Genomic DNA, 25,788 nt, shown 5'->3' with positions numbered 1-25,788 from the left:
CGCCCTTGGCAAACCAACCACCAAATACGATAAAATGAAAGGAAAATCTTAAAATTTGTCAAGTAAAAGTATTTTCGAAAAAAAGAAGAAGCAAGAGGACGGCTGTAGTCGAGTTTCCCGACTATATAATTCCCGGTACTCATCTCTTCCACCCACAATTTAACAAACCTTTATAGTTTAAACTTTAAAGGTATATAGTCAAACTTTAAAGCAGTGGTCGGCACCCCAATACATTGATATGATTTTACCGCATTAGTGTTAGTAACGAATAAAAGAAAGTATACTTTCTTTCAGCCTATAGGCTGTGAGCATGACGTTTCACACATGTATACTGTGTGTGTGTGGCAGAGTCCGGGCAGAGAAATTTCCTATGCCCCCGAGATAGGGCTGTGCCGACCTCTGCTTTAAAGTATAGTTGAAAAAACTTGCATGTTTGTTTCATGCTTTTGCTCTTGGGTAAAACAACAACAAACCTTCGGTCATAATTCCGCTAAAAATTATCCGATTTGGCCTTGTAGGTGTGGATTAGCCATTGGAACAATTATCTGATCAATCTGAACATACGAACAGACGGACGGACGGACGGACAGACGGACAAGGCTATATCGACTCGGCTGTTGATGCAGATCAAGAATACATATATTTATATACTTTACGGGGTCGGATATGATTCCTTCTTTATGTTACATACATACACGACTACAATATACCCTTGTACTTTACAAGTACCGGGTATAAAAATAAGAAAGGAAAACGATGAGTGCCTTCCCAACCCCCCACCCCTCTTCATGCCACAACCAAGAGGCAGACAATGAAAGCCAGATTTTTGTTGTTGGCTTTTTCTCCGTTCCCTCTTTTCCGTTTGCCACATCGATGACTTAATCTCAACGTCTTTTAGCGTCTGCTAGGAACTGGATATCCTTGACAAGATAGTCCTCCAAAGACGCGTTATCCTCCCCGAAATTACCGCCTCGTGGGCGAACCCTTTTCGGGTAGGGCGGCGGTGTTTTACCTTTTAAACAGGTGACCATTTGTCAAGCCCTCCCCTCAGGACTCTTTCGAAAGGCCAAATCCTAAGCCTATTGCCATCCTTTAACGTGCCGAACATACTGAACATCCCTCGTCGCTAAGGGGTGGCTTCTCGCCGACTTCAATTTGGGAAATACTTTTGCGCAAAATATTTGTGTACAATTTAATTAAGGTAAAAATACCCAAAATAACATCGATAGATGCCTGTCCGACTCGCCTGGCTGCAGAAAGCAATAACAAACTAAATGGAAATTAAATTGCCGGACAGGACCCGGATTTTGCGAACGATGGCTCCGATATTGCTTTTCACCGACTTTCATACAAATCGTGGGCACTTTGTACCCTAATTGGCACAAAACGACGCTAATTGCGAGTGAATGCGAAGGAAACTATGAATTCGCGTCGAAACAGACAGACGGACTTGCGTAGATTATTTTAGAAAGTGATCCTGATCATGAATGTATATACTTTATACGGTCGGAGATTTCTCCTTCACTGAGTTGCACACTTTCGACCAAAATTGTAATACCCTCTTCAACGGTATAAACATTTCGTGGATAATTCTAAAAGAAGAACCAGTTTCATGACTTAATTCAGTGACTTTTTGGAATGTATATGAGTACATAGTATGTACTAGAATATATGTAAAATTTGAAACCTCTAACCATACACATTCCAATGCAGAGATACTTTTTGCCTTCCACTTTATTCAGGCCCCCTTTGATGTAAATTTCTTGAAACTTTCGCAGCTCGGGTCGGTTTAGGGTTAATTATATGACTGACTCATTTGACCGTCCAGACCTCACCTTTACCACCTGTCTCTCCGCTCACTCCCCCAACCCCCTACCCCCAGTAGCTACGTCATCATTACCACAATCACCATACCGATGGGCATCATTCGACAGTTTAAATTTTAATTGCTTTTAGGGTCTCTGGTTAAGTTAGGGGACTGGTGCATCTGCCCCCTCCAACTTGAAATTTGCTTTTCATTGTTTTTATCTCATTTTATTTTTTTGTAGCCTATTTGTTTGTTTTTTGTTCTGGTTAATATCTGACTGGGTTTTCTGCCCAAAGGCGCGGCTGCTACCCTCAACAGAAAACGAAAAAAAGAAGAAATACTTGGCTATTTGGTTAACTCGCCTAATGAGCTCAAAAAACTCTGCCAGATTGCCCGAAGAGCAGTCTGTTTCTGTTTTCTGGCCCAACCCACACAAATTGTGTATTAAAGTTGTGTTTTTAAAGTTTAAACAGCTTTGGCACCAGGTGCCCCCACCGCCCATGAATTTTGATTGCACTTCACACCTCTGATGCACTCGAATCCGACTGGAAGGCGTAACTTTTACACAAAAAACAAAACCCAAGCACTTTATTTGGCTACCTTTCGAGTTTGCTTAATTACCACAAAAAAGAGGTTTATACAAACTCGGATCCCAAGAAAAGCTACTTTTAAAACCAGCCTTGGTGCGACTTGCAATGCCATATCGACCTGTTAAAAAATTGTTCTCTGTGTAGCATCGTCTTCGATCTTAGCTGCTTTGTCGGATTTTCGGTAAATGTTCCTACTGACAGGTGGAAAACTGTGAAAAACCAAAGGAGGGACGGACATTCGGTATTTTACGCGATAATTACGAGAAATTAGAGCAAATGTTATAGCCTGTTCGCAGCACAGTTTCCGAAAAAAAGAAACAAGTGATTGTTTCAATATAAAATAAAACCGACAGAATATTAATCAAATGAGCTGGCAACATAAAGATTTCAGTTCCTTTCTGCAAGTTCTAGGGAACTCTTTGCAATTTCATTAAAAAATATCATCTTTAATGGTAAATCATTTAAATAATAGATTTTAAAAATGTATTCCGATTTTTTTGAAACTTCCTTGTCGTGAACTGAAATCTTTTACGAATACCTGATAAATAACTGACAGCTTATACATCGGATTTCATTTCAGAATTATTCTAAGGGCTCTTATTTAAATAAAATGGCTCGGATTTTTTTCAACACCCGAGATGGCAGCAGGCCCCTGCCACAGGGCCACCTTCTTAACACTAAATATGTTCTTCATTTTAACCAGAGGCCGTAAATTGCAAGACCAACTTCATTAGGGGGACCTGCCAGGCCCTTAGCCCCACCCCCTGGGAATTGTTTAATTTCAAGTCGTTTTATGGCGCCCCCAACTTCGGATGTTGCTGCTTCTGCTGTTGCTGCTGGTAATGTTGCTACTGGGCCTGAGAATGGCCTGGCAAGGTGCAGCGGCAATAAAAAAAGCGAGGTGAGGCTACCATAGCCATACAGGTTGAAGTTGCAAATGCTACTGCTGGGCATGGATAGCATGTAGAAGTGTTTTGAAGCGTGCAACTTTGGGAAGCTGCTTTGCCTTGCCGCCGCATAAGTCAACATGTCTGCTTTCAAGGCAGGCGCAATGTTGCTGCCGCATGCATAAATCTGTTGCATGTTGTAAATGTTAAGCGCGGCAGCAACTTTGGCGGTGTCGACGTTTTTCATCTGATCTCCATCTTTTGCACATTTGCGCTTCAATGCGATTTATTTGCCCGTTTCTTGTAATGCCATTTATTGTTGTTGTTGCTGTCGCTGCTGCCGTTGCAGTATAGCTGGTGCTGCTGCTATTGCTGTTGTTGCTATTGCTGTTAAATGCTTATTTACATTGCGTTTAGCGGCTCTCGGCACCAAAAACCTAACACCACCCAACCACCAACTCCTCTTTGGCGGAAAAAAATCTGTACATATTTTGATTTTTGTCGGCAATGTTGCTGTTGCAACTCGTACTTTGCTTTTATTTTTGTCTGCGTCCGATACGGAAGTTTTAGACGAGTTTTTGAAGCATTCTTTGATTGTTTCTTTTATGAAGTAATAAACAATAATATAAGGATTGAGCCCATTTCGGCTTTTCAAAACTTCTCAATCTACCCCCTTTTTTTTCTCCACTCTCTTCCGTGTTGTTGGTGTTGGAATGTCTTTTGTGTAGACGATGTATATTGATGTTGTTGCGCATGGGCAACGGCTACCCCAAGTGGCAGATGTATTGGCAATGGCAGTGGCAGGGAATGCCGTCAATGCCGTCAATGCCAACATGAGTTTCCTCGGAATTCACGCCTGTCCATTCTCAAGTGAAACAAAAATTATTAAATAGATTCCCCGAAATGACAAGCCACTGGCGTTGCTTGTTTTACTGTGTTTGTTGCTTGTGTTGTCATTTAGCAACTGGAATGCCATTCACAGCTTATTAAAAATGTATCTGACAGTGCCATGAAGTATGCAAAGGGCCTTTGCATTCCGCAGGACCCTAACATCGGAAAGAAGGCAAGGCGGCCAGGATCCAGGGTCCTGATCCAATTAACTGCTTACACAAAACTCAAATGGCCAGACAAACAGAGACTGAGTGGTCCTGCAACCAAGCACCAAGGACCTCGTATGTATCTCTTTGTACCTGTTTGCTTTTGGCATCTTTCTGGCCAACATGTAATAACAGTAAAAATCAACCCCACTGGCCCTTGACCATCCTCTAATGTCAGTTGATGCATGCGAAGCACTCACATAGTTCAAAACCTCAATTACGGGTTATTTTTTTAAATTATCGGAATATTTAAGAAATACATATTAAAAAAATCTACCATTTGAGTAGACTCTGAATTTATTAATTCTTTTGGATCGGGTTCGAAACCAAGTTTTATTTTATATATTTTTACCAGCAATATTCGTCAATATTTTTAGGTTTTTTTTTTGTAATATTTCAGAAGTTTTTAAAGGAAATCTATTGTTTGGGGAGTGTCTTCTGTTAAGCTTTTCCGGAAGAAGCCACGGACTTTATGTTTCCAATTTGTTTCGCTACATTTTGTTTCGTTCTGTTTGATTTAAGCTCTGTGTGTGTCCTTTATCCCATATTCTTCAGGCCACATCCTTTCTGCAGATTCCCTTTGGCCGGTGCTTTGGAAGTCAATCTGCGTCAGCTCATCACGCGATGTATGTGGCGGTATGTGTTATCTGCATAAAAAATAATCATAATATCTTGAAAGCCAGGGTTCTGGTCCTGGTTCAGTTCTAGGTCCTGCTCTTTGTCCCCTTCCCCATGCTGAAAACCAAAGCCAAAATCCCCCGCTGCGAGCGTTGGAAGCACTCTCCACGCCACAATAAATTAAACACAAATTTTCAACAGGAAAAAGGAAAGGCGCTGCTTTTTCAAATTCGTTCAAATATCTTTGCCTACTTACGGTACTCGAGGCTTATTAAAAATATTTATCAACTATACAATGTTGCCAAACGAAACTTTCATTTACGTTGAGACTAATTATATTGGCTCACCCTACTATACCTACCTTTGTGTAGAGCTCGAGGATAATCATGAATATTACTTTCATAAAAAACAAGAAAGGAAAGCTAACTTCGGGCGGAGCCGAAGTTGATATACCCTTGCAGTTAAAACCGGATACATATCGCAAACTTCGGATATAGTTCGCCGATCCTTATGAGAATATGATAATATAATCCAATTTATTATAATACAAAATCTAAAAAAAGTCCTTAACTTCTTTCTTCAAAAATACCAAAGTTAATATTTCTACCAAAAACCATTTCCGATCGCTCAGTTATATGGGAGCTATTAGATATAGTCGACTGATCGTTATGAAATTTGGTAGGTCGGATTAACTGACAAAAAATATAATCTTTACCAAGTTCAAGATTTCTATCTTCAAAAACACGAAAGTTGGGTCATTTCCGATCAATCAGTTATATGGCAGCTATAGGATATAGTCGGCCGATCCGGGCCGCTCCGATTTATATATTGCGTGCAATGATAGAAGGGTGTGTGCAAAGTTTCAAGTCGATAGCTTTAAAACTGAGAGCAACAGACAGACAGACCGACGGACAGACGGACAGACGGACATGCTTATATCAACTCAGGAGGTGATCCTGATGAAGAATATATATACTTTATAGGGTCGGAGATGTCTCCTTCACTGCGTTGCATACTTTTTACCAAAATTATAATACCCTCTGCAAGGGTATAAAAATCGAACTAGTAACTTAACTCAAGACGTTCCCATAAATGTCCAACTTCGTATATTTAAATATATTTAAAAAGGTTATAAAATAATTTTTTGCACATTTTACATATTTGTATTATGTAAAATATATATTATGTATAGCCATTTACAAATCATAGCTATAGAAATAGGCTTAATCAAGCTCTAAACTGAGAATACCTGAAATCATGGTCTTATTATTTTTATTGCAAAAACACTTAAAATCTTTACATGCATGTGGAGGACGAACATTAAAGCAGGTGTCAATGGTGGGGCGCTGGGGAAGGATGTGTCAGCATATCTGAGGACATGTGTGTCCTGGCCAGTAAATCAGAGCGTATGGCGATGACAGGCTCGTCACAGCAAGCCGGCCATCATAACGAATGGTGCAATACCACCGGGTGAGGGTCTCCACTGCCCGAAAGTTCCCAAGTCCCCTTAATCCCCACCTGGGGGTTTTTCGTTTTTCACTTCTATATTTTGCAGAATTTTTTTTTTTGCCTTTTTTGCACTCTGCAGTGCGCATTTGACAAGCCCGGTAAACAACAATTAAAATGACAACGGAGGTTGTGGCCAAAGGAAGGGTGAAAGGATTTTTTCACTTTTCGCTTTCTTTTTGCCGCTTTTCGCTTAGTTGGAGGAAAATGCGAGGACGGGGCAAAAAACAGAAAAAAGAATCCATGAAATGTAACTGATGAAAACGGACACAAGACAGCAGGATGTGCTGTGCGAAATTATAGCCGCAGGACATTCACACACAAAGCAGCGAAATCACATCCAAACAATGCCGTTCTCCTTCCCCATCCCTAGCCAGTCGCGCCAAATAACTTGAGGACATGCCAATGCAATTTCGACATAATGTCCTGGCCAGGCCAATAGAAGGATGTACCCTGGCGAAGCAAAAAAGTCCCCTAAAGTACTCGCGAAAGAGAGTGCCGATAGGCGGCGGGGTTGCCAGAAGGGCGCAGGACCCATGGGAATACGGTTTTTGGAAAGAAAGAATCGGGCCGGAGTCCTTTCGAGAAGAGATGAAGTTGCATAACAAAAAGAAATAAAACAAGAAAGGAAAGCTAACTTCGGGCGGAGCCGAAGTTTATATACCCTTGCAGTTAAAACCGGATATATATCGCAAACATCGGATATAGTTGGCCGATCCCTATGATTACATCATAATAAAACTAATTAACTAAAATAAAAAATCTAAAAAAAGTCCCAAACTTCTATCTTCAAAAATACGAAAGTTGGTATTTCTACCAAAAACCATTTCCGATCGTTCAGTTATATGGCAGCTATAAGATATAGTCGGCCGATCGTTGTAAAATTTGGTAGGTCGGATGATCTGACCAAAAATATAATCAGTACTAAGTTCCAGCTTTCTATCTTCAAAAACACGAAAGTTAGGTCATTTCCGATCGTTCAGTTATATGGCAGCTATAGGATATAGTCGGCCGATCCTTACGAAATTTGACATGTCGTATTATTTTGCCAAAAATAGCGCTCATGTAAAATTTGAACTCTCTAACTCTAAAAACACCAAAGTTATACCATTTCCGATCAATCAGTTATATGGCAGCTATAAGATATAGTCGACCGATCCGGGCCGTTCCGACTTATATACTGCGTGCAAAGGAAAGAAGGGTGTGTGCAAAGTTTCAAGACGATAGCTTCAAAACTGAGAGACTAGTTCGCGTAGAAACGGACAGACAGACGGACAGACGGACAGACGGACATGCTCATATCAACTCAGGAGGTGATCCTGATCAAGAATATATATACTTTATAGGGTCGGAGATGTCTCCTTCACTGCGTTGCACACTTTTGGACAAAATTATAATACCCTCTGCAAGGGTATAAATATTATTATTACTAAAATAGTGATATTACCTATATCATGACACACATATAAAAAGTCAAATTTCTTAACCTAATAGTTAATTCCTATGATACGCTTTCTTGTAGCTCCACACCCTTTAGAGACTACTTATTCCTTAAGATTAATCTACATAGGACATAATATTTTAACATACATTTTATTAAAATTAAAATTCATTAAGAAACAATCAACTTGATGAAGTTAGGCAGAAATTTAAAAAAAAGCTATCACGGTTGCAATAAAATGTAGTATGTATTTTCAGTCTTATAAAGTAAAGTAAACCGACAAGACAGAAAGATACTGTGAAATAGAATTCTTAAAGCTAATAGAAAAATGTATCCAGAACAAGAATGACCGACAATAGTTGATAGCTCTACAACTATGCGATACCCGGTACTTTTCCCACCCCACTGCCCTTTTGAAAATCACTTGTTATCTTAATCTTTTTAAAGAACATTATATCGCCAAACGAAATATGCTTTGTTTATGATAACATAAATCAATTCCACTTTATACATGGTAGATATTAATTTGGCCAAAGATATTTGGCCAAAAGATAGGCCACAAAATAAGGTAATTTGTTGTAACATTTTTGCGCTTTTGGATATTTATCCGTCTTAAATCATGTCCCACATCTGTAGGCCTGAAATAAAACTAAGATCATTTTAGTTGACGTATAATCATCTCTGACTAATCCGCCGACCCATTACATTCCATTTCTTTTTCCATTCGAGTTCGGTTGGACAAATTATTCGGCTAATTTGCGTGGCGTTGCTCGAAGCCCCGGCACATTTATCACAGCGACTGAGAATTTTAGACCCATCAGTCTATTCCGTCCCTCCCGGCCATCGCAGGAAAACTATTTTTGGTGCGCCAGCAAGACGGCGTATGACTAATGTCTTGATTCGCCAAACGTTTTAACGCCTTAATTTGAAATTTATTTATTGCTTGCCATCTCAACACTCTGCTCTGCGCTAATTTTACCCACATCTCGACATTGTTTGTTTATTTTTGTTCCAATAAGAATCAGAATATTGATTCTTTGTGCATCACATTTGTATATTGCAAGTTACTGTTTTTGATTTCTGACTTGATTTGGCTCATAATCCAAATTAGAGATTGGGATTGGTTCAGTTCCCACAAAGACAGCTCATTAGAAATATAATATATGGAAGACTTTGTTTGCCGCCCCATGATATTTATGCTCCGTCTTGGGAGTTTGGCAATTTATGGGAACAAAATGCATTTAATGAATGATTTCCGGTGCTAGAGAAAAGTAATGGCAGATGTAACTCCTTTTTTCAAATATGAAATTCAATTTAATATCATTAACGAGTTGAGTCATATACTACGTAACTACGGCCTACGGCCATACTACCGACTCAGTGAGGAAGCAGACTATAAAGTCTATAACTCCTCAAAAAATTATCCGATTTGTCTGCTTTTTGATTCGTAGGTATAGGTATCAGCTAGGTATCAGCTTCGTAGGTATCAGCTATTGGAACAGTTTGGCAGCTATTGGAACGAACGGCACCACATCCCCATTTCTTTTTTTTGGACAGGAGTGGACGTGGAAAAATTTTGAAACAAACTTGATCTGTGTGGATCATACGAACCCAAATTCCAAATCTGATAGTTCTATCTTTTATACTCTGCGAGATCCACGCGATCCACGCGGTATATGTTCTCGAAAAATCGGCCGATTTGGATGATTTGCTTTTCAGATATTTATTAACTACAACAGTGGTAGGCACACAATACATTGATATGGTTTTAATGCATTTTTATTACTTACAAATAGCAGAAAGTTGGCTGCGAGCATAAAGTTGCATACGTTTATACAGTGTGTGTGCGTCAGAGCTCGGGCAGAGAAATTTCCTATGCCCTCGGGATAGGGCCGTGCCGACCACTAGACTGCACATACCAAGTCAATCTTTAATATATTTCTAAATATATTTATTTAAACACTTTAAAAGTTTTAATTGACTAAGTTTAACCATGTATGGTTTCCGATCCAAGAATTGTTGTCATTGTCGAGATTTTCCTGAACCTGGCAGCCCAACTTATTTTAATTATATGATGCAAATTCTTTTTATAAGATATATCATAACATAACATGTATATCCTGTATCAATGATCCTGTCAGATGGCTTATAAGCTGCCCACAAGATGGTTTCAAAATAAATATGGATATAATCGACTGCCATTTACGTTTCTGAACGACTTGCCTTCGATTTCCATTAAAATTATCATTTCCATGGCCATTTTCCATTTCCATTTCCATTTCATTGTCATTTTGCATTTTCATTTCAATTACTTTTGTATTTTGCTTTATTTGTGTTAATTGCAATGCAATCTGCCCGCATATGTTCGTTTTTCCGAATTTTCTGCGGTTTTTCTTTTCGTGCCCCTCATCGGAAATATTTTGCGGCTGGACTTTTCCCGTTTTCCTTTTCCCTTTTCATTGTTGTTGTTTTAGGTCTTTCAGGGCTGTAATTGCTGCCTGTTGTCATTCTTGTTTCTCTTGTTGTTTTTGGTTTTTTTACCGTGCCTTTGTTGTTGTAGAGGTCACATCGAACGTCAAAATGCGTCGCTGGCAACGTTAATTTCGTTTACCTATAAACATGTAACATATGCGCCGGGCTGGTGGGCGGACAAAGGCTGCAGCTTGCAACCCTAATAAACCGACGCTGAGCGTCTAGGGGGAGGGGGCGGACTGCCTGCCACACGTGCCCGCCGCTGATAAGAGAGTCCCTGCCCGTCCTTTCCCGCCCCTTCCCGGTTTTCCTTTTGGCTTTTGTGTTTCTGAGTTGGCCCAACTGTGTAAAGTGTGCGAGTGTGTGTGTACTGTGATTTATGCACTAAGCAAACCCAAAGGTCCTGCCATCCTGCATCTTATCTTCCACTCCCCTCGCTCTGCTCTGATGGCCAAAAAATGGCTGTGTTGTGGCACGTCATGGTCACGAAGGACACTTTCATTTAGTGCAAGACGCACGTTGCAACATTGAATGAAGTTGGAGCCGCGGCTCAATAAGAGATTCATTCCCATATGCAAACGACTTCTTGTATTAAAGTTAAATTTACAAAGAAATAAATAAGTTTTGAAACTTCTTTATGGGCTTAATTAATGTCTCAATTAAAATTTATTATTAGTAATAAATACTCAGTATTAAAAGTCACTCGTATTATCATTTTCAAGAAATTTAAATAGCAATGTTCGACTTTCTAAAGGTATATCTTTATGAAATATTTTAAAAGCCCTTAACAAAAAAACTCTGTTCCAAATTATAATCCTTTTTGGGAACACCTTACGAAAATACAAATACATATATATTCCTTTTAGGAATCTAGCCGGAATATTTGTGATAAAATATTGCTTGAAATCTGCAATATATATCACTGCAATTAAAAATCTTTATTCTAACAAAACTACAAGCTAATAATATATAAATATTGAATAAAATATTAAAAAATAATGTTAAGGATACAATAGATTAAAAGATCTAATGGATTTAAGGTATGTTCGATACTACGTACTCTTTTAACAAGTACAATAAAAAACAAGAAAGGAAAGCTAACTTCGGGCGGAGCCGAAGTGTATATACCCTTGCAGTTAAAACCGGATATATATCGCAAACATCGGATATAGTTGGCCGCTCCTTATGGGATAATGAATATATATTCCAATTTATTACTATACAAAATCTAAAAAAAGTCCCAAACTTCTATCTTCAAACATACCAAAGTTGGTATTTCTACTAAAAACCATTTCCGATCGTTCAGTTATATGGCAGCTATAAGATATAGTCGGCCGATCGGTATGAAATTCGGTAGGTCGGATAAACTGACCAAAAATATAATCTGTACCAAGTTCCAGCTTTCTATCTTCAAAAACAAAGTTGGGTCATTTCCGATCGTTCAGTTATATGGCAGCTATAGGATATAGTCAACCGATTCTAATGAAATTTGGCACGTCGTATTATTTTTCTAAATATCATGTGAAATTTGAACTCTCTAACTCTAAAAACACCCAAGTTATACCATTTCCGATCAATCAGTTATATGGCAGCTATAGGATATAGTCGGCCGATCCGGGCCGTTCCGACTTACTGCGTGCAAAGGAAAGAAGGGTGTGTGCAAAGTTTCAAGACGATAGCTTCAAAACTGAGAGACTAGTTCGCGTAGAAACGGACAGACAGACGGACCGACGGACAGACGGACATGCTCATATCAACTCAGGAGGTGATCCTGATCAAGAATATATATACTTTATAGGGTCGGAGATGTCTCCTTCACTGCGTTGCACACTTTTGGACAAAATTATAATACCCTCTGCAAGGGTATAAAAAACACGAAAGGAAAGCTAACTTCAGGCGGAGCCCGAAAATATCTTAGAAAAAGTAATATAAAATATCTAATAAAAAGTCCCAAGCTTCAACAATACCAAAGCTGGTATTTCTACCAAAAACCATTTCCAATCGTTCGGTTATATGGCAGCTATAGGATATAGTCGGCCGATCCTTATGAAAATCGGCACGTCATATAACATTGCCAAAAGTAGCTCTCATGTAAAATTTGAACTCTAAACCTCTCTAACTCTAAAAACACCAAAGTTATACCGCTTCCGATCAATCAGTTATATGGCAGCTATAGGATATAGTCGGCCGATCCTTATGAAATTTAGTAGGTTGGATCAACTGACCAAAAATAGAATCGGTACTAAGCTTCCTATCTTCACAAACACGAAAGTTGCGTCATTTTCGATCGTTCAGTTATATGGCAACTATAGTCGGCCGAACCTTATGAAATTTGGCATGTCGTAATGTTTTGCCAAAAATAGCTCTCGTGTCAAATTTAACTCTCTAACTTTAAAAACACCAAAGTTATACCATTTCCGATCAATCAGTTATATGGCAGCTAGAGGATATAGTCGGCCGTTCCGACTTATATACTGCGTGCAAAGGAAAGAAGGGTGTGTGCAAAGTTTTAAGTCGATAGCTTTAAAACTGAGAGACAAGTTCGCGTAGAAACGGACAGACAGACGGACAGACAAACGGACAGACAGACGGACAGACAAACGGACAGACAGACAGACGGACAGACGGACATGCTCATATCAACGCAGGAGGTGATCCTGATCAAGAATATATATACTTTATAGTGTCGGAGATGTTTCCTTCACTGCGTTGCACACTTTTGGACAAAATTATAATACCCTCTGAAAGGGTATAAAAATCACAAATTCATTTTACAACATCAAAATCCCGGAAATATGAAGACATTCCTCGATTAAAAATTAAAGAACCCTATTTTAGGGTATAACCCCTACCATCAAGAAAACTTATACTGAAACCAAAGCCCAGACCTTTCATGCTGTCGATTTAAAATTTGACTCTGAATCTGAAAATATTTGGCTGTGATTGTGTGTGCGCTCTTGTAGAAAATACTTATCAAATTAATTTCGCTTAAATACTCGTTCATTGTTCAGTCCGTCGCTGAGTTTTTAAAGGGTTAATTGCGAGGGTTAATGTTTGCCTCGGAATCGCAGTGCCTGGGTCGGGGCATGATTGGATGTTCGTTATGTTTTTGTTTGCTTGTTTAACCTGGCCAAAGGTAAAGTCTCGATTTTACAACCCAACGCGAGGGTTGGCCCAGAAGTTTCAAATCGATTCTGAAACGTCTCTTTCTCCGGTCCCGCCCACGCCCGAGTGGCACGCCACACGTGTCCGTTGAGTTGTTCAATTACGGCTAAGCCAAATCCGTAGGACAAACAGCTTTGCCTTCGGCTGCAGCATCGCCTGCCCGGGGTTTCCTGGGAAATCCAGAACGATCCTGTGGAATCCCTGGGAAAAGAGCAACCCTCGAAAAGTCCGAGTCCTTAGAGCTTCGAGTTAAGATGAAAACTAAACACACGCGACTCGCTCGAAAATTGAATTCAGATTGAGAGATGGAGTTTCCCGACTTCAAATCACCGTTTTTGGGTACGAAATATGGTATATACAGGGCACTTCTCACCCCATCAGGCTCTCCATTTCTTTATTTTAATGTTGTGCCTCGATATGTTTGCTCAACAGATTGTCCCGGAAGAGTCCTTGGGGGTTACTCGCCGTAAAGGTAACAATTCGCTTGCCCTTTTATTGGTCGTGCCTTTCAGGGGAGCTAACTGACTGTCGTCTAGGTAGCCTTGGTCCGGAAATTCAACTATACATCCAAAATTTCCAGGTGGCCAATGCTGAGGTGAGGCCTTCCCGGAGAGGATTAAATGAAATCCCTAATATGCATATGTTATTGTAATATGTAGTTATTTTTTTGCAAAACATAGGTCTATTATTTAAGTGGAATTCTATTTGTTGCTGCCAAATGTTACACAATTAAGAGCTACTGGAAAAAGTTACTTCTTTCCCTGTCACGATCTAATTCATCTTTTCAACTTAAATGTCGATATTATTTTGTATTAATAAGTCAAAGAAATTCCCATATTTTCAAAAGATATATCAGGTGGACTCCAGGAATATCTGCTTAATACTTTATTTTCATAAAAAGGGCTTTAAAGTATTTTGTTTTAATAACAGGTATCATCTTGCAACTAAAAATTTTGTTTCATTCTTGATTTACTTTATTCCTAAAGAAACTCTCGATTAGTTACCTAATCTCAAGAGATATGGATATGTTTATATTAAAAAAGTTTTCAACCAATTTTCATTTAAAATAGTATCTAAATATTCCAGGGACCGTAAATAATTATTATTGTTTAGATTTTTATTAAATATACATATTTCCCTGAAATACCTAATAAATAAAATAAAAAAATCTCTTCAAGATCACTCACCTTTGCACTCGTTGGCGTCCTTGGCGGTAGCCCTGCCCCAGGGGCGGTCGAAGTAGAAAGGCTTACACCGCTCGCAGTCCCGCCCGGCGGTGTTGTGCCTGCACTCGCAGTTTACCTGCCCGTTAACATCCGGGGAGCACTTGGAGCCGTGTCCGTTGCACTTGCAGCGCCCGCCCACAGTGAAGTCCGAGAAGGCGTAGTGCAGTCCGTTGAGGCTTCCCTCCGACACTGCTGTTTCCGCCGGTACTTCAATGTTGTTGTCGCTAGGACCTGTAGGCAGGAACGTACTGTCGCTGGTCAGGTCGGCATAGGCCGCCTTTAGAGATAGGAGGGCCTGCGGGTTTGGACGCTGGACGCGGAGGAACACCAACTTGATATCGGTGGCAGTCACCCAGTCCTGCAGCACCGACGAGGAGTCGAGGTCCCGGGCGGAGGGTCGCCCATCCAGGGTGCTGAAGGCGATCCGTGAAGGCTGTCCTCCGGGGCCTGGATGCATAGGGTCACTACAGCGCGCTTCGTGCTCGTTGTGCTTTCCCATCTGGAGGCGTGCCGGGCGGCCGAACATCCGACGGCACTGGGAGCTGTAGTACTGGAAGGGCTGCCAGGTATTCCCGTAGTCGGTGCTCTTGTAGATCACCATCGACTCGGGTCGGGGGGCATGCGGGCAGAGCTGCAGGTTGATATACGTTAGCTCGTACTTTTTGCCCAGGGAGAGGGTGAGGGTGACGTTGTTGCTGCCGTTAGCTGGTATCGGTTCCGACCGCCAGCAGGTCACGTTGTTCGAGTTGTGCAAGTCGGTAAGCAATCGGGAGGGGAAGCTCCCTGCCGGGTCAAGCAAATTGCAGGACTTGCACACCATATCCCGCTCCGTTTCGCGTCCGGAACCGGGGGCGAACTCGCAGTACCGCTGCGTATGGTAGTTTCCGCAGGTGCCGCTGCTTAACACCGGAGCATCAAAGGCGGCGTTCACAAAGTCGGGAATGCAAGCTCGTGGCTGCCGGTCCTTGTCATAGCAGGGATCCTCCGGGACTGATTGCTTCGTATACATATCGTTGGGGATGCCACAAACTCCTGCGACGAGGAGGAGTCCGCAAATCAACGTAACAAGATCACGCATTTTTATCATTAGCTTTTGGTTATAACTTCAAGTTTTAATATTAGGAGACGTTTGGCACTGTGTCACACAACAAAAAATACGGACGGGTCTTTGCCGGCTTTAACAGCCGTGCGCGGAGGGGTTTTTCGTGCGGTTTCGGTTCGGTTCGGGTTGCTAGCGGTTTTATTCGCGTTCGACTCGTGCGGCTTCGTTACGTCGAGTCGGGCTGCTTGTCCACAGGCGACTGTGAGTCGCTCGGTCGCTTGCGTTCTCTTTTTCGTGGTGCGCCGAAGTCGCAAGGTATCCGCACGTGCGTGCCACTATATCTGTATCTGTATCTCAGGCTGTGTATGTACTTTCGATCGCTGCAGTGCATCATGTAGCGCAACATGCTACTGAGAGCCGTGGATGCTTTGTTGCTGCAGTTATTTGTTGCTGGCCACATCCACCCATCTCCTCTTTTACGAAAGAGAGCCGCTCTCTCGACCGCGCAGTTTCTGTTGCGCACTCTGTTGGCAACATTAGTGGTGGTCGCAGTACATTTCTTGGCAACATTACTGCTAGGTGCAGTTTTCCCAAAATCGTATTATTATTTGTATTAATAAATATGGGCATTTCCGGGATATGAATAAAATTTGTTTTCTGAAAATTTTTTTGCATATTTTTTTTTAATTTTTTCAGTTGCTCCCTTTTTTTTAAAGAAAATATTTGGGGACTTGTTTTATTAAAATACAACATTTAAAATTGGGGGGAATAAAATAAAACAATAACAAAAAAACAATGCGTTCCAAACGGTACAAAAAAAAAAATAAGTCTTGACCTTAGCTCGTTAAGTGCGTAATTCTGAGGCTGGTGTGTCCTAGACGATGTCGGATAATTTTAGTTTTAATATACATACATATATATCGGACATAGTTGGTCGATCTTCATGAGAATATTAAAATATAACCATGAAATTGAAATTTGGTAGGTTGGATCAACTAACCAAAAATATAATCTGTACTAAATTCCACCTTTCTATCTCCAAAAACACGAAAGTTGGGTCATTTCCGATCGTTCAGTTATATGGCAGCTATAAGATATAGTCGGCCGATCCTTATGAAATTTGGCATGTCGTAATGTTTTGCCAAAAAATGCTCTCATGTCGAATTTGAACTCTCTAACTTTAAAATCGTCAAAGTTATACCATTTCCGATCAATCAGTTATATGGCAGCTATAAGATATAGTCGGCCGATCCGGGCCGTTCCGACTTATATACTGCGTGCAAAGGAAAGAAGGGTGTGTGCAAAGTTTCAAGACGATAGCTTTAAAACTGAGAGACTAGTTCGCGTAGAAACAGACAGACAGACGGACAGACAGACGGACAGACGGACATGCTCATATCAACTCAGGAGGTGATCCTGATCAAGAATATATATACTTTATAGGGTCGGAGATGTCTCCTTCACTGCGTTGCACACTTTTGGACAAAATTATAATACTCTCTGCAAGGGTATAAAAATAGCATTCATACAATCCGAACTCTGTAACTATAAAACACCAAAGTTATACCGTTTCCGATCAATTAGTTATATGGCAGCTATAGGATATAGTCGGACGACTAATATACTGCGTGCAAAGGAAAGAAGGGGGTGTACAAAGTTTTAAGTCGATAGCTTTAAAACTGAGAGACTAGTTTGCGTAGAAACAGACAGACAGACGGACAGGTTCATATCAACTCAGGAGGTAATCTTGATCAAGAAATTATATACTTTATAGGAAGATGCATTTATATATCGGAGATGTCTCCTTCACTGCGTTGCACACTTTTGACCAAAATTATAATACCCTGTGCAAGGGTATAAAAATTAGAAAAAAATGCTTGGGAGATTTCAACTTTGGATGAGTATTCCAAAGATATGGTAACTGCTAGATGCCAATTTTTAGTTTGAGGTGGTATACATAAATTTCAAAAATGATATGTAATTCCATATATGGCTAAATTTGATCCATTTCTTCTTTAGGTGTACCGCGTAAAATTTGGGTGATGAAATATCATTGAATCCAATATTATTTAATATCAATATTCAAAACAGCGAGTTGGCCAATAATGGAATCAGAAAAAATACCGAAATATTTTCTTAAACACCAAAGCTGTGCTATTTGCGATCGTTTAGTTTGAGATCGGTGTAATATTTCTAAATCGACTCAGTTCCATCCTTCTAACTTATAAAATACCAATGTTATGTTATTTCGGATCAATCAGTTATACATATTTATGGCTATTCATACATTATACATGATATAAATAGTATAAGTACGAGTATACATATGATATAAGTTATCATCAGTAAGTGATAAATATATTTATGATATAAGTAGTCGACCGATCCCGGTCGCTCAAAATGATACACTGCGTGCAAAGGAAAGAGGAACAAGAAAGGAAAGCTAACTTCGGGCGGAGCCGAAGTTTATATACCCTTGCAGTTAAAACCGGATATATATCGCAAACATCGGATATAGTTGGCCGATCCTTATCTGAATAGGAATATATAATCCAATTTATTACAATACAAAATCTAAAAAAAGTCCCAAACTTCTATCTTCAAAAATACGAAAGTTGATACTTCTACCAAATACCATTTCCGATCGTTCAGTTATATGGCAGCTATGGGATATAGTCGGCCGATCCTAATGAAATTTAGGTTGGTAGGTTGGATCAACTGACCAAAAATAGAATCTGTATTAAATTCCAGCTTTCTATCTTCAAAAACACGAAAGTTGGGTCATTTCCGATCGTTCAGTTACATGGCAGCTATAGGATATAGTCGACCGATCCTTATGAAATTTGGCATGACGTAATGTTTTGCCAAAAATAGCTCTCATGTCAAATTTGAACTCTCTAACTTTAAAAACACAAAAGTTATACCATTTCCGATCAATCAGTTATATGGCAGCTATAGGATATAGTCGGCCGATCCGGGCCGTTCCGACTTATATACTGCGTGCAAAGGAAAGAAGGGTGTGTGCAAAGTTTCAAGACGATAGCTTTACTGAGAGACTGAGAGACTAGTTCGCGTAGAAACAGACAGACAGACAGACGGACAGACGGACAGACGGACATGCTCATATCAACTCAGGAGGTGATCCTGATCAAGAATATATATACTTTATAGGGTCGGAGATGTCTCCTTCACTGCGTTGCACACTTTTGACCAAAATTATAATACCCTCTGCAAGGGTATAAAAATTAATGCGTTGGCCACTTTTCACTAAAATGATATTATCCTCTTCAAGGGTACACTTTAAAAACTTTTAATTTTATTTATTCAGCCTAAAATATATGGTGTTTCCTTTTATACCCGGTACTCGTAAAGTACAAGGGTGTATTTTAGTCGTGTGAATGTATGTATGTATGTAACATAGAGAAGGAATCATCTCCGACCCCATAAAGTATATACATACATATATGTATTCTTGATCAGCATCAACAGCCGCGTCGATATAGCCATGTCCGCAGGGCCGTAGCTAGAGCCTCGGGGGCCCTGGGGCAACAAGTAAATTTGGGGCCCCCTATACGGAAGTCTTTTGCCCCGGCGGGGCCCCTTCCCTTCGGGGGCCCTGGGGCACCGCCCCACCTGCCCCATGCTAGCTACGGCCCTGCATGTCCGTCTGTCCGTCCGTCCGTATGAACGTGGACCCAGAGACTATATGAGATAGAGCTATGGGATTTGGCATTGAGACTCCTACAATACCCACGCAGCTCAAGTTTATTTCAAAATTTTGCCACGACCTCTCCTCGCACCCACAAATAGGGAATTTCTGTATCGCCGGTACAGGAAGGTTTTAAAAAAACGTTGATGCCAAACCTTTTCTTTAGTTAATATATATCTGAAAATCGATTTTTGAATGAGACACCCATATATATACCTATACAAACATGCTAAAATTTTGAACGCGTGGATCTTGAAGACTACCAGAGATAGAAGTATCCGATTGGAACTGGGATCGTATGATATCCGCGCCGATCAAGTTTGACTCAAAATTTTGCCCCCAAAACAGAAACCGTTTTTGGAAAATTTTTTGATGCCAAACTTTTCCAATAGCTAATCTACACCTACAAATCGCAGCCAAATAGGATCATTTTTGCATGAGTTATAGATTTTTTATTCTGCTTCATAACCGAATCGGTAGTATGGCCGTTGGTTTTTTGTTTTTGTTTTGCCCAAACGCAAAAGTATGCAACAAAAATTTGATGCTGAGAATCCATTCCTTTAAAGTTTAAACTAAAAGGTTAGAGTACCGTTTATAATATAGTCGGGAAACTCGACTATAGCCGTCCTTTCTTGTTTAAGTTAAATTGTAAAACGTACACACGTATGTACACTATTCCTAAAAAAAATGTTCGTAGGCCCCATATAGTTTTTCGACTTTACTGAAACCCTTTTTCAAATTTAACCAATAAACACATTGTATTTAGGCAAACAAAACTCTGCTTTTTGCCCATAAAGTATTGTTTTTACCCTGTTTGTTGACTCTGGCTACACAGAAATTCAAAACAAACCGAAAATCTCGGAAGCCACTCTCGTCAACTCCCAGGGGGGATAAGAATAACACCCTTCGATTGCTGGCGTCTATATTATCGTCCTTTGATAATAATATAAAAGATAATAATATAAAAGACAATAAAAAGATATAAAAAGTTCAGACTATATATGAAAAATTCTCCAGAAAGGTCAACCACAACCGAAAAATTCAAAACCAATGAAAGTATGTTATTTTTACCTTTTTATATAGACTCTATTTTATAGAGAATCAATAAAATTTGACAAAAAAAACAATTTTAATAATTTCATAATTTATATTTAATTTAATTTAATTTTTATATTTTGTGTATAAAAATCCATTTTTTAAATATTTATAAACATATTATTTATAAATATTTATGTTTATATAACATAACATATTTTTAAATATTTTAATGCAAAGTCGAAAAAGTGCGAATGTTCACCTTTTAAAAACATAGGTTTTGACATTCAAGATTATATAGCATTAAAGATAAAGCTAATTTTATAATAATGTCCCATAAAAATAAAATAATGCCGTTTTGTCTTATTTTCTCTTTAATCGACGTTTAGACACAAACCAAAGCAATATACCATTTATATCGATAGTTTGAAATTAATGAAGTTAATTCTGAAAATAAATAAAGGATTCAATAAAATTACTCGTATTCACTTGTACCTACCTTAACAGTAAAAAAAAACCAGAAAGAAAAGCTAACTTTGGGAGAAGCCGAAGTTAATATTCCCTTGGAGTTAAAACCGGATATATATCGCAAACATCGGATATAAGGCCGATCCTTATGAGCATATCATAATAAAACCAATTAATTACAATAAAATATCTAAAAAAAAGTCCCAAGCTTCTATCTTCAAAAATACAAAAGTTGGTATTTTTACCAAATACCATTTCCGATCAACTGAACGATATGGCTGCTATAAGATATGGTCGAACAATCGTTATAATTTGGTAGGTCGGATTCACTGACCAAAAATATAATCCGTACTGAGTTCCAGCTTTCTATCTTCAAAAACACGAAAGTTGGCATTTCATTTCCGATAATTTCATTTCCGATCGTTCAGTTATTGGCAGCTATAGGATATAGTCGGCCGATCCTTATAAAATTTGGTAGGTTGGATCAACTGATCAACTGAGTGCTATTTTTGGCGATATAATACGACATCCCAAATTTCATAAGGATCGGCCGACTATATCCTATAGCCAGTGCCGGCGTTAGCCAACGCGAGGCCCTGGGCCGTGGATTTATCGCGAGGCCTTATTGACATAATCAAAATAAATATTTTTACATTCCTTTAACTTAATTAAATTTATTTGTTTAAATTTAGACATGTAAGTCAAACTTCCGAGCTTTTTTTTGTGCGAATGTGTCAAATTTTGTAACGATCCTGAGCCATAGTTTTTCTCAGATAGTTTTTAATTAATTTTAATTTTGAGAACGATCTCTCACCGCTAGCCACAGATATGGGAATAGTCAATTATATACGATATTTAATAATGGTGTTTGGGAAACCACTATTGTAAGAACGGAGAAATCGAAGAACCTGAATAGCGTTTTGCATTTCATCCGTAATAAAATTCCGGAAAATTATGAGTTCCGAAAAAAGCTTAGCACCATCCACGTCCTTCTCGTTCTCGTAACGAAGCCCCAAGTCTAGGTCCTTACAATGCTTTAATAAATCGTCTTCAGGCATTTTTTTCAATCTTTTCGGATCGTACAGAAATCCAAACAGATTGTCGTAATTCTCGAATTGCTCAAACCTAGCAGAAAAAGCTTCATCTACAACCACGTTGAAAAATTCTATTTGTAAAACATTTTTCGGTGATTTTTCTAAGTTCAGAGGATCATCATGACCCTCATACTCAAATTGGTTTCTGATTTTTCGAGTTCTCTTCTTTTAGAATTTGGGTTCTACATTGAGATCTTTTTAGAGCTACAACTAATGCTTTCTCATACCCAGTACAACGATATTCGGATAAGAAACTGTTTATTCCTTTTAGCCCTTTTACAGCTTTTACAGCTCACGACATTTACAGCGAGCAAAATATCGTACCAAACAACTAGAGCTACGACGAATTCCATTTTCATCATTTTTTCTACTACAGACTAAACTTTGTGTTTATTTACAAGATCTGACTCTAAACAAGAATACTCAGCTAAAGTTTCGACAACACCTTTAAGTTGAAAACTTACTGCTTTGACACTGTCTATACGACTTCCCATCTTGTTTCAGACCAGTTTTTTACACCAATCGTTTTTTACACATTTTTATGCAAAATCGACCATCTCTGTGTTTATGATCCAAAAATGCAGTAATTTTTATTCAGTATGCCAAAAACATAATCTGCTTGACGATTTTCGTAAGCCAAGTCACATAACACTAAATTTAAGCTGTGACATGCGCAGGGTGTGTCGAATGCTCGAGGATTCATTTCCCAGATTCGTGCTTGAACCCCTGATTTGTTTCCATTAATATTGGAGCCATTGTTTTAACCCTGGCCCCGACAATCTTCGTTGAAGATAAAATCGGTACGAAGTTCTACAGTGTCCATATCGACGAATCGGATGACAAAAGATAATTGTTCTTGCGTACAATCAAGGCGAAGTATTTGGCAAAAGAAATCCTAAAACAGATTTTATCGCAAACAGTGGTTCCCAACAAAGCTATAAATTCGTTCTGCGTGTCCTTTCCGAGATAATGATCGTGTATTTCTTGGGATGAGATTTTTTCCAAGTTTTTTTCCAAAACAGGATCAAAACGTGCAATCATCTCGACAAGCCCCAAAGTTGCTATTGTTTGAACTTCAAACAAATTATGTTCTTCTAAGTACAACGAGAAATGCGATACTTCAATACTTCTCGCCAGCGCATCGTTTCATCCAATATCATTTATTTAAGTTTTTTATCAATTCCTGATACTTGTTTAATTCTTTATTCGGATTCTATCCACCTGCAATGAAACGATGAATTATTTACAGAATGTCGGCTTATGAATTTTGCGGTAAAAAACGCTTTCTTTTTTCAAATTGAGGTTATAATTACTCCATTTTGTTAAGGTATGTTTAGCGGTCACTCAAAGCGAATATTTGCTCCTGTCGTTAATCATGTCAAGATTAGGCTATTTTCTCTACAAAGTATTTCATACGAATCATCTGTTAAGCAATCAAAAGTTTTAGTGGAACACATTAATAACTGTTTGAATTTCATTTAAAAATTAAAATAGTCAGTATACCTTTGGAAGTTTAGCAAGTGAGTTTGTGATAACTCGTGGAAAAATTGTACAACAAAAGCAGAATAAAAAATCTTTTTTTATGGAGTAGACTAGCCATTGTCGATCGACACGTTCTCCGTTTGATAAAACGCGACAGAAGTGAAAATCGGAAATTTTACGATCCTCAACGTTTTGAGGATATTGGATATTTTTAACTCTGATTGGGCCTTTCTAAACAGCAATGTCAATTTGCGAAATTGTCAAATTTTTAGACCATTCTCCAGGGTCATTGAGATTTACTTCAATGTTTGTCGAATGATCAATGCCATTATCTGACGAATTTTGTTTGCTGGTGGATCTGCAATATTTATAAATAATATAAATTTACTTTTACCACAATCTTAGATGCACAAATTTATGGAAATAATACAGATATGCATAAACGGGCCATTAATTTTACGGGCCAAAATAAGATATAAGAATTATATAAGAATTACCATCAACCATCGTAGTCTTTACTACGATCAAATGCGTTTATTGGTCTCCGTTTTCTTAAAGTTACATTCAAATTTTCATTTATTTTTTCTGTGTCCGAAATACATACCTTCATTTTCTCCGGCATATCTATCTCTGCAAGCATCTGTAATATTTTGCTTGGTCAAATTTAACGGTAAAAATTGTTACGGAAGTCGTCAATGGCAACAATATAGATAATACGAAAAACTAACTCCTTTGTGTAGATTAATTGTCGTTTGTGTCCTGTAATTGTGAGGTATGTTGAAGAGATTTTTGAGAGTCCCCAACAATAAGAGTATTTGAAGATTTACTCGTTGATGGACAAGAAAAACATTTTTCGATGGCACCCTCTTGTTTCTTTAATAATAAATCTCGTATTTTTCTTTTTTTTGCTTAGGACCCTCAACTTTCAAATTTTCTACCAATGTCACGATCGCGTCTCATTTTTTCTATCCAGATATATAATTCAATCTGTTGTAAAACAAGAAAGCAAAGCTAACTTCGGGCGGAGCCGAAGTTGATATACCCTTGCAGTTAAAACCGGATATATATCGCAAACATCGGATATAGTTGGCCGATCCTTATGGGAATAGGAATATATAATCCAATATTTTACAATACAAAATCTAAAAAAAATCCCAAACTTCTATCTTCAAAAATACGAAAGTTGATATTTCTACCAAGTACCATTTCCGATCGTTCAGTTATATGGCAGCTATAAGATATAGTCGGCCGATCCTAATGAAATTTGGTAGGTCGGATCAACTGACCAAATATATAATCTGTACCAAGTTCCAGCTTTCTATCTTCAAAAACACGAAAGTTGGGTCATTTCCGATCGTTCAGTTATATGGAAGCTATAGGATATAGTCGGCCGATCCTTACGAAATTTGGCATGTCGTATTATTTTTCCAAAAATAGCTCTCATGTCAAATTTGAACTCTCTAACTCTAAAAACACCAAAGTTATACCATTTCCGATCAATCAGTTATATGGCAGCTATAGGATATAGTCGGCCGATCCGGACCGTTCCGACTTATATACTGCGTGCAAAGGAAAGAAGGGTGTGTGCAAAGTTTCAAGACGATAGCTTTAAAACTGAGAGACTAGTTTGCGTAGAAACAGACAGACGGACAGACAGACAGACGGACAGACGGACAGACGGACATGCTCATATCAACTCAGGAGGTGATCCTGATCAAGAATATATATACTTTACAGGGTCGGAGATGTCTCCTTCACTGCGTTGCACACTTTTGGACAAAATTATAATACCCTCTGCAAGGGTATAAAAATTAATCATCGTTACAATGCAGCAAATATGTTACATTACAATTGTACAAATTATAAAATTAAAACTATACACATTATTAATAACAAGAAAGGAAAGCTAACTTCGGGCGGAGCCGAAGTTTATATACCCTTGCAGTTAAAACCGGATATATATCGCAAACATCGGATATAGTTGGCCGATCCTTATAAGAATATGATAATATAACCCAATTTATTATAATACAAAACCTAAAAATGTCCCAAACTTCTATCTTCAAAAACACGAAATTTGGTAGGTTGGATCAACTAACCGAAAATAGAATCTGTACTAAATTCCACCTTTCTATCTTCAAAAACACGA

The 25,788-nt window shown here is 38.8% G+C and overlaps 1 protein-coding gene across 5 annotated transcripts in view; it reads right to left on the bottom strand.

The window, feature by feature from the left end:
- The window catches only part of NetA (Netrin-A), a 54,893-nt gene extending 38,708 nt beyond the window's left edge, over window positions 1–16,185 (bottom strand). For 2 of the 5 annotated variants that reach the window (XR_011444272.1, XR_011444273.1), the window contains exon 1: window positions 14,771–16,185. Coding sequence is in view for 3 of the 5 variants with exons in the window: in XM_070283119.1 (XP_070139220.1) it covers window positions 14,771–15,896 (1,126 nt within the window). In the remaining 2 variants the exon portion in view is untranslated. The remainder of the gene's footprint in view (window positions 1–14,770) is intronic. The other 3 variants (XM_070283119.1, XM_043212998.2, XM_043212997.2) reach the window with 3 other exon arrangements.
- Between the last annotated feature and the right edge of the window lie 9,603 nt (window positions 16,186–25,788).

Source organism: Drosophila bipectinata, chromosome XR (genome assembly GCF_030179905.1).
Source record: "Drosophila bipectinata strain 14024-0381.07 chromosome XR, DbipHiC1v2, whole genome shotgun sequence".
NCBI lineage: Eukaryota > Metazoa > Arthropoda > Insecta > Diptera > Drosophilidae > Drosophila > Drosophila bipectinata.
This window is presented reverse-complemented; position numbering and strand designations above follow the sequence as displayed.